The following is a 10,568-nucleotide window of genomic DNA, read 5'->3' as shown; positions in this document are numbered from 1 at the left end:
GATTACTGGCATTCACAGCCGTCCCATCATCCACCACTGCACATATGATACGTAGTAAAACAGATCCCTGCCAGCACACCCACACCATAAAATAAGCCTTTCTAATACTCAAGGAGAGGAAGACACGCTCACACACAGTACTCTCTTACTTTACTTCTCTTCTGTCATCTGCCTTTTCGGCAGTGAGTGTGTCAGACACAGAAACACACTGGGATCAACAGAAACAAACATAATAGCATCTCCAGGTATCATTCTGTAACATAATCTTTTGCACATGCTCATACAAAACCACCCCAGTCTGTCCATGTAGTCACCAAGAAAGTTTTTTGAGCGAGGAGTGAGCTAAAGTGTGATAAGGTCTTAAAGGGAATTGCCATCTGCAACGTTTCCTTTGTGAACCTTCTTTCATTTACTGTCTTTCTCCTGCACAGACCAAGAACAAAAACATGTGCACAAATCAAAGAAGGACCCTCTGTTCAGCTTTTCCTCAGCTGCCTGACAACATCTGGCCAATAGGACATCTCCTAACACAGTGACTCCTTCCTGCCACAGCCAACCAGAACGCAGTGTTCCAAGGACAATCCCACCCCTCTGATGTCTCAGTGTTGAGAAACCTAAGAAGGAAAACAGAAGTAGTGTTCTGGGACAGCCCTTCTGTTCCTCCTGTTGCAAGAGTTTGGGATAAACAGGTAAAACCAGGTCAGTGGCTGTTTGCCAACCACGCAACAACACACTCCAGTCCCTGACTGAAGATCAATGGATTCGTGATCTCCTTCATAAATACAAGATATTGTTATCAAATGTCTTATTTTTTTCTGTGTGCACAGAATCATAACAAACTCATAACCGACTCCATAAAGTGAGATCCATTACTGCATTTGGCCATAGTAAAACTATATTGACAATATCTGTGTCTACTTGGCAGATTCAAGCTCAGTATCAGTGTCTCTCTCTCTTTGTTCCTCTGTGTGTGTAAGATATGTCTACACTCACCCTGCAGTATTTCTGACATGAGTGTGAGGTTTGTCAAAAGGTCGTGCTCCAGGTCTGTGGACTCAAAGCCACGCCCCCCCTTCATTTTCCTACGTCTGTCAGCTCTCAATACCTCATGTGTCTGGACATGCTGTTTGGGGTTCTGTTTGTTTCCAAGGACTTTTTGAAGTGAGTTGTTATGGAAACCTAGCCCTATTACTATAAAAATTACATACACCATCATTACATACACCATGACCAAGACCTTCTGGTATGAATATCAAAACAACAACAACAAGAAAACAACAGCAAGGCAATCACAAACAGGTGATCGAGTTAATTATTGACATAATGTGTCATAATAATTGACATAATTATTGACACATTGAGCTTCTTTTAGCATCAAACTCAGCCTCTCTCCATCTCTTTCTCTCTCCCCTCTCCCTCTCTCTCCCCCCCTCCCTCTCTCTCCCCCCTTCTCCACCCGCTCTCTCCTCCTCTCTCTCTCTCTCCACCCCCCCCCCCAAGTCCCGTGGGGCAGCAGGACTCACGCAGGCAGAGGGCGGCGAGGAGACGCAGGCCGTTCTCCGGGGCGAAGCAGGTGGGGAACAGGGGCTGCAGCACGTAGTTGGAGAAGGTGAGAGCGATGACAGCCTGGTTAGTGGGGTAGATCACCAGCACGGCGATCCACAGCCTGAGGAACCTGGAACACACGTACGCACGACCGTCAGCACGCTGGCACGACCGTCAGCACGCTGGCACGACCATCAGCACGCTGGCACGACCATCAGCACGCTGGCACGACCGTCAGCACGCTGGCACGACCGTCAGCACGCTGGCACGACCGTCAGCACGCTGGCACGACCATCAGCACGCTGGCACGACCGTCAGCACGCTGGCACGACCATCAGCACGCTGGCACGACCATCAGCACGCTGGCACGACCATCAGCACGCTGGCACGACCGTCAGCACGCTGGCACGACCGTCAGCACGCTGGCACGACCGTCAGCACGCTGGCACGACCATCAGCACGCTGGCACGACCATCTGCTCACTGGCACGACCATCAGCACGCTGGCACGACCATCCGCTCACTGGCATGACCGTCAGCAGGCTGACACGACCATCAATGATCAATGCGCTTTCCGGATAAGACTCAGTGCGCCGACATCATCATTACTTGAATTGCTAACATGGCATCCATGGAGGCAACCATTCGACCTTGATCTGTGGACAGATAGCTGATTCTGGTGTTGCTTTTATACGCATAAGGGAAGCGTACACACTAGATCCATCATTAATGCTGCTCTTATTATGCTTATTACAAACTGTAACAAAAGGTTGTAAACAACACGGGAAACACAGCAGCCGATTTCCATTCATCCTCTAAGGGGACGTCATCACGTCTACAGTTTACAGGTTGATAACCTTGTTAGCTTGCTGCTGCCTGTCTCACATGCCACTGTGAGGACATGAGCTCCTCTCACAGGTAATACAATCAAATCTAATCAATTGAAAACCAGTCAAAACAAACAGCTATAGAGCATTAGAAAATGTTCACAGAACCCTGAGGAAATTCAGTATTCCTGATATTTTCTAGGACTGTAAACATGGTAGGGTGTTCAGTCCTGTGACGAGGCAGCTTGAAATGAAACATGGGCGGTCCCGCATCCCGCATCCCGCACTCGACACAACACTCTCTGCTCTGTCTGCACCACTCAGGTCAGTAGGGAAATAAACAACTAACCAGTACAGAAATGTTTACTCTCTATCTGTGCCCCTAATGTCTAATCTTCATAGTAGAACAGTTTACAAAACAGTTGTTTTCTCTCTCGCTTTTTTTTTTTTTTTGGAACCCCCTCCCTTACCCTGCCAGTCCTCCGAAGATGTCCTTAACGTAAGAGTAGTCGCCCCCGGACTTGGGGATGGTGACGCCCAGCTCGGCGTAGCAGAGTGCGCCGATGGCCGTGATGACGCCGGTGACGATCCACACGATGAGGGCCAGGCCCACGGAGCTGGCGTTCTCCAACACACCCTTTGGGCTGACGAAGATCCCCGAGCCAATGATGTTTCCTAGGGAAATGTGGAAGGAGCTGAATTAGTACCATCCTGTCTCACGGAGCCAAACCTGAGACGCCAGCCCGTCCCATGTGCAGGCTGGGCGAGCCAGTTGGCTTTTCTGGACTGACTTGCATGACTTAAACATTAATCTTTTGCTGGACTTTAAAGGAGGATCTGAATAGTTATGGTTTGTGGTTGCAGCGTAGAGTTCAGAAGATCCGGTTTGGATTGAGATGATGGCGTAACAGGTACATGCAGCAACAAACAGCAAAAACAACTACCCTCAGTAAGTCAATCAGTGTCCTTTACTAGAGGGTCACATAGTTATTAATTAGAAAACAGACATAACAGGCAACAAAGTGCTCTGGGTCTGGCAAGGAGGAAACTCAAAGGAGAGGGCAACAGTAAAAACACTTTTTTGCCCACAGAGAGAGGAGATTAATGTCGTACGCTGCTTCTTTAAAGAAAAAAAAACAGATGAGATGAGATAGCAAAAGGCATGATCCTGGCCGTGCGAATCACGAGGAAACGAGGATGTCAAAAACAAGGGAGAGAAAGCACAAGGCCAGCAAAGAGCAGGAGTAATCTGCTGAATCAAAGCTGAGCCTGGAGGGGTACAGTCGGGTGTGTGTGTGTGTGTGTGTGTGTGTGTGTGTGTGTGTGTGTGTGTGTGTGTGTGTGTGTTTTACACACATCTCCTCGGGGACTAGCAGGGGACTGAGTGAACTTACACTCCAACAGCTTGTGAACTGTTTAGTTTAGGCCTATGCATGCTTGCACACATGTATGTTTTAATAAGGAACAATAGCCTGACAGGGTTCATACCCATCACATGTTCATTCCTTCTGAGCAGGGCCTCCGGGATCAAAGACCAAAGGAAAATACACGTCTGGTACATGTGCAAGGCCCTGCGTGACTGCTGTCCCTGGGAAGCCCTGAATTTCCCTCTGGGTGCTGAGCACGAGTAGCTGATCTCCTTTGATGCGGGCTGAGGGTTAGCATCTCCGTCTGAAATGCTAACCTCAACCGCCTAACAGTTGAACCAAGAGATCTCACATCCCTGCAGTTCAAAGGTCAGATATGGCAAATGATATCCAATCCAGTCCCAACTAGCAGCACAGACAGCGATGCTCATGTCTTACATAGATAACTGTGCCAAAGGTCACACACAAGGTAATCCTTCATGTCTTCATGTGTGACTATTAGATGTGGATGGCAGGGGAGATACCAGCTATTTATTAAATGGGTCTGTGTTCTCTCCTATTAAGGTTTTATAAAGTGTGCTAGCACTTAAGGTTCTGGCACGTCTGAAGTGGTTCTCCGACATTCAGGCTACTCTTAATGTCCAATGAGACTGTGAATCATTAGTGAATCATTAGTGAGACTACTGGCTCCTGATCTTTTAGATTCTTTTTGGTTCTCTTTTATTACACTAATCCCAATGCTAGATTGTGCAACTTCATATAATCTACAGAATCATATAGCGCCTTACTGAGACAAGGCTCAGGCAGCAGACCGGATCTAGCCGGCTCTTTCTGCTCTGTCTGCATCCTCAGAATCTGCAGCCCAGAGGTTTTAAGCCCGGTGGAAGGACAGCCTGTGTGCGGCTGGTTCCCGCGCCTCTCATAAACAGCGAGAGAAAGTTTGCGTGCGGCTCCAGCGTGAGTTGATCTGTACAGTGCTGACTCCAGTGGAATACCCGTACACCAGGGCTTCCTGTCCAACACTGCTTCCCCTCGCTTCCTCTCCGTGTGTGTGTGTGTGTGTGTGTGTGTGTGTGTGTGTGTGTGTGTGTGTGTGTATGTGTGTTTGTATACACTATTGCCTAGTGTGCACTTGCACCATACCAGTCCAACTGATAAATGGCACATACATTTTCTATTGTATATGCCACACCTATGTCGACCCTATACTCACTGCACACTTATCTGACAGGTGCATTAATCAGGTGTGGCATCTCAGACGCAGCTGACCTGCTCCACAGTGCCCCAGTCTCCAGCCAGCTGACCTGCTCCACGGTGCCCCAGTCTCCAGCCAGCTGACCTGCTCCACGGTGCCCCAGTCTCTAGCCAGCTGACCTGCTCCGTGGAGCCCCAATCTCCAGCCAGCTGACCTGCTCCACGGTGCCCCAGTCTCTAGCCAGCTGACCTGCTCCGTGGAGCCCCAATCTCCAGCCAGCTGACCTGCTCCGCGGAGCCCCAGTCTCCAGCCAGCTGACCTGCTCCGCGGAGCCCCAGTCTCTAGCCAGCTGCTGGTCTGGCAGCATTTGGTCCATTTCTCAGCACAGCCGTGGATTTGTCAGACCAGGGCTGCTAATGTTTTTCCTCGTGTCAGATTTTACTGCTGGGCTGAAACGGTCTCCCACCCAAAAACATCACGATAACAAGGTTGGTTTTAGTCGGAAACCAACCACTGATGTAGAATTGGTGGACAGCTATTATGAATTTACATTACAGCTAAGGAATCTAAATATATTTAATAATGTGAGGGGTGAGTATGCATTCTTATCCAAACTAACTTGTTAAAGCTTCAGGTATGTTATATTTAGAAGAGTGTCATAGCATTTTCTGTTGGCGGAGGAGCCGTCATTCAATCTTTACTTCTACAAAAAATTTTATCTGTAGCTTCTAAGTTGTTTTTCCTCCATGCGTTTTGTTCAGAAGCTGTACAATTTCAGAAGGACTCATCACAGTCATAATTATGTTGTCCTATAGTGATTCTAACTCTCCCACACAGACGTGTGCTTGCTAATCACCTCCAACCTCCTATTGATCCTCCTCTGTTGCTCCTCTTAGTCTGGCTGTCCTTCTACAGGTTGCTAATGAGACGTGCAGAGGGAGGCATAGAGGCAGAGAGAGAGCGAGAGAGAGAGAGAGAGAGAGAGAGAGAGCAGGAAGAAGAACGATCTTCGGTGTGGTTCATCGGTTCAGAGGCCTCCCCACATTGAACAGCCATCGATCAGTAATGTTTAGGACTGGGTTCTTTTCTCAGAGCAGAAATAAAGGAATATGAATATGAAGAATGTGACCGATGTGTTCTAGTGGTACACAGTGCTATGAGCAATGTATAATTTTTTTTTAATGACATAATTGGCCGTTGGTGTTCCTGTTAAACAATTGTGTGTATTCTGCACAGTGGGAGCACAGTGTATATATAGCTTATATATTTGTAGCAAAGAAACTTGAACTCTTTGTGTTTTCTATTAAAATAACTTTACATACAAACAGAATATATCCTGTTTACAGTAGCTAACTTCAACTCTTTAACATTAGACATTAACAATGGCCACCAAGTATGTGTCCTACAATGGACAATATGTTTGCAAAAAATCTCTTCCGCAGAACCAAAATGCTTGTGCTTATTTAATTTCTCATCAACAGGATGTTGTTAGTTCTGCTTCCAAACCCCACATGATGCCTCAGAGGCACATCAGAGCAAGGATAACAGCCGCACTGCCGGAGGACATCTCGATTTATCGCCTGGCTCCGAGGATCAGGGACAACGTAGGTAGCTTGCTATTTCTGGGACGTGAACCAACAATGTTTGGATTTACCACAGCCATTACTCCGCCCTGACGTGAGCCCCGATAAAGTCCTTACTGAGATGTAGCATGAAGCACTCAAACACTACATCATCAAGACTAGGCACCTAGGCACCTAAAAGACTACAGAACATCAGAACCTGAGCCTACAGTAGTCTTGTCCCAGATCCTCCTATGCAGCGCTCAGCCACACAGATTCCCACCTGGATGCACTCCAAGTGTCCTGGCATCACCTCCTCGTTTGTGTTTGAACCTAATCAGTTACATTTGGAGCAAATTAGAGGTGAAGAATGCATGACATCAGTGCACCTCCATCACACACCTGACTGGATCCTTAATTAGCTTTTCATTCCCCTTCCATATTATTCCAGAGAACAATAAAAACTAGAACCCCCCCCCCCCCCCCCCCCACACACACACACACACACACACACACACACACCTCTCAGTCTTTTGCACGAGCTAAAGGACCGGCCCACCCGCAGCAAAGCAAGTTCAATGAAATAGAGCATTATTGTCAAGGCATTATCTGGGTCAGGGGCCAGCTGTCAAGTGACCAAGGCTTCTGTGTTGTCAGCACAGGGCTGGGTAGGGATTGGACTGGGTAGGGATTGGACTGGGTAGGGATTGGACTGGGTAGGGATTGGACTGGCGGTACCTGGAAGTACTTTTAGTGCCTTCTGAGAAAGTCAGTGAAGTGAGTTGCAAACAAAGGCTGGCCTGTAGGGCCTGGGAGAAGTAATTCCACCGTTAGCTGATAACACGGTTCACGTGATGAGCGTGTGAGTGACCGACCAGCCAAGGCCAAAAACTCAATGTTAATTAGACTCTGTTAGTCACTGAAAGGTTTGGTGGAATGTATTTTATAATGGCTGTTAATGCCTATGTTACTGCCCACACTTAATATTGCATGAAATGAGCCTTAATTCCACTGTTATCACTGACCTCTGTTCTTTAGTCAGTTACGTTCAAGTAAAATCTAGAGCACATTTGCTCACTGGTTGTGGCTCAGCAGACTTTATCCCCACTGCATGTAACTACCCCTTGCCTTCTCATCCAGATGAATTTCACTAGAAAACATCTAAATTTTCTGTATAATTACAGAACATTAAAAAGGCACCTTCCATCTAGTGTTAATGACGTGCCTTGTGGGGAACTGCATTTTATTAGCATCACCTTATTAAACAACTGCTTAGCATTTAAAAATCTCTTAGAGACAAACAAAGCGTTAACAGATGTATTATGGTGGGCGCAGAGAAGCAATGATAGAAAACTTGCAGCATAGGATGTAAGAGAGACAACAGGGTGTGTAAAATAGGTGTGAAAATGGTTGGAGTAGAATGACAGGCAGGCAGTTATTTAGAGAGACAGGCAGACAAGTTCTGAGACACGGAGATCCCATGGCAGAGCAGAAAGGGTGGGGGTCACACAGAAGTAGTCTGAGGTAGACCTACATACAAAGCGACACAAATACCACAGAGTAGAGTAGTTTAGGCTTTTGTTGTGTACTCTCCAGAGATCTCTGTATTTTAACTTGCTTTAATAAAAGGTCAAAAGTCATAAGACAGGTGACGTTTTCTTTTGCATCAACGAACATGCTGCGTTAGGTAGGAGGAGATCAAAGCGCAAAACCCTCTAGAGATGCCTCGAAAATGTTCGGTCCATTTTGTTTCCATGGAAACCTCCTGGGCATGCTTCTCCTCAAGGTCACCGCTCAACGCTGTTTCTCAGGATCGCGCGAGAACAACGTGGCAGTGTTACACTGACTTGTGACCAGCTCTACTCGTCCAAATGCAGACAGGAGCTGCTAAATTACTAACAATCAAAACCTGTCTCAGATCAGCAGTCATGGACAACAGTTATGTTCTTTCCTACCTATATCCCACTGTTTGATACACTGACAAACCTGACAACATCAAAATGTTCCTTACGTCACAGCCATGCAGATACAGAGTGGCTTCTTCAATGTTGTCTGATCAACTCGCTTAATCAGCCCGAACAAAAGGGTCAAATGGGTCTTTAGACGAGAATTACTCTGCAGTAGCAAAGGGCTTGATTACACAGCTATCAGTGCGTGACAGGAAACACCGTGAGGAAATAAACGAAAGTGACCACAAAACACCCACATGAACCCAGCGTAGTGTTGAGCCCACCTCATCCGTGAAGGTGGCGTATAAACTGACCGAGAAAAAAAACGGGGATGGGGTGTGCGATAGAGACACGGAAAAACAGTAGATTCGCAAATACACATTATACACATGATTATGACTACACAAATTAATGTGCTACACATCCATTTAAACCCTATTTATCAAAAAATGTACCACTAACCGACAATGATCCCGCAGGCACTAACGAGACCGATCTCCTTCTTCAGCGCCACGGCTGACTCCCCGCCGGCTTTCCCGGAGTCAGAAGATCCATCCCCGCTGGCCGTGGGTGTCGCGTTAGTTCTTTGTCTTGGACCATCCGTCATTGTGCAGATTGAGATGTTGAGTCCTCGCCACGACACACGGCGGAGTGATGGAGCGACGCGCCGCTTCTGTGCCGCACGCACGCACCGCTCGCTTGATTCGCCGCCTCGTTAAGACCAGGCGAGAGAAATAGCTGCGGAAATAAAATTCTGCTTCACACCTGGCGTATGTATCTCGGGGTGGCGAGGAGAGAAAGCTGGCACAGACACCAGCAGGGTGTTAATTGCGCTTATCTGTATTGTTATACAGTATTTAAATATTTGTCGAAAGAACGGCGTTTCGCATGGAAGGCTACGGTGAAGATAACAGCATCACCTGGCTTGGGCTGCGCGCGCCCCTTTACTGCACAAGGTAAATAATCATGTGTCTGTCAGAGTAATAAGGGGAAAACTTGTACAAGCTCAGTATATAAACAGCTACCTAGAACCTGAAATGCACAGTGTTCGCAGTGCAGATTGAAACGTGAAAGCAGCTGTCTATTCCGATTAGGAAGCAGTAATGACAATGACAATCAATATGACTGCGCAATGTAATATCAGATTAACAACAATATTCCAATAGGAATGTATCTGTCCGTTTGTTTGGTGGAGTCGAGGGCGTAAAGTCTCCCAGAGTTATATGAAAATTAAACTCAGCAGCTTACCCTGACCCACTCGAACACTATCGATAAATAACAAAAAATAGACTATTCCACTAGATGAATGTCCCAATTTGACAACCGGCACTGCTAAAAGAGAAACGATCCACAACTCCGCCTTCTTTCAGGTGTAATTTTTTAAAAGCATCCTCTGATGTCGAAAGGAGGATCCGTTCAAACCAGCCTGGTATGATCTATCAGTCTGGCTTTAAATCCCTGACACGGTGACGCTGTATATGGAGTAGCCAACCACGTTGCTAAGCAGTACACGAAGCGCTCCCAATCTGTTCTATATAGACTGCACCTCACTCTTCCCTGATCCCACCCCGTAAGGACAGTTGCCCCTCCTCTTTAATCTCAACAACAACCCCACCCCCCACTTGCCCCCGCCCTCACCCCTGCCGGTATATAATACCGACACGGTCTATAACAATGAACATATTTTCATTTACCTACTATTTGTTCTCTGCAACCTATAAAAACTGTACACAGAAACATTACTGGTTCTGTGAAACAGCTTTTTATAACTGATGGTCTCTCCGTTGTCTTCTTTGGTGACTTCTGCGCAGGCTTCATAACATTTCTGACATTTATGGTCAATACTGTAATGAGCAGATGAGGATGAAAGACATGATTTCTTGTGTTTGAGTCTTCTGGATGTGATCCTGACCATGGTCCCTCTTAAGTATGTTTTTTAGTGTGTGTGTGTGTGTGTGTGTGTGTGTGTGTGTGTGTATCACATGTACTATATGAACTATTTAAGGAACTGTGTACTACCACATGTTATGTACGTTAAATCTCTGATATTGGAGAGCCCTGGCATCCTAGTAAACATACCTCTACTGGGCCAGTGTGGGAAGACTGGGCAATAAGGAACTGGGT

The 10,568-nt window shown here is 46.8% G+C and overlaps 1 protein-coding gene across 2 annotated transcripts in view; it reads right to left on the bottom strand.

Annotated features, from left to right (window-relative positions):
• slc7a8a (solute carrier family 7 member 8a) overlaps positions 1-9,974 on the bottom strand; it is an 18,506-nt gene extending 8,532 nt beyond the window's left edge. The window contains exons 1-4 of one of the 2 annotated variants that reach the window (XM_076973528.1): positions 9,693-9,974; positions 8,907-9,182; positions 2,842-3,046; positions 1,524-1,675 (exon numbers count right to left, since the gene is read on the bottom strand). In XM_076973528.1, the coding sequence (XP_076829643.1) occupies positions 1,524-1,675; positions 2,842-3,046; positions 8,907-9,051 (502 nt within the window). In that variant the 5' untranslated portion in view covers positions 9,052-9,182; positions 9,693-9,974. Of the gene's footprint in view, positions 1-1,523; positions 1,676-2,841; positions 3,047-8,906 lie in introns of both variants that reach the window. The other variant, XM_076973529.1, reaches the window with a different exon arrangement.
• Positions 9,975-10,568: the final 594 nt, after the last annotated feature.

The sequence above is a fragment of the Brachyhypopomus gauderio genome, chromosome 14, assembly GCF_052324685.1.
Source record: "Brachyhypopomus gauderio isolate BG-103 chromosome 14, BGAUD_0.2, whole genome shotgun sequence".
Classification (NCBI taxonomy): Eukaryota; Metazoa; Chordata; class Actinopteri; order Gymnotiformes; family Hypopomidae; genus Brachyhypopomus; species Brachyhypopomus gauderio.
Note: the sequence above shows the minus strand (reverse complement) of the source record. Positions and strands in the feature narration are given on the sequence as shown.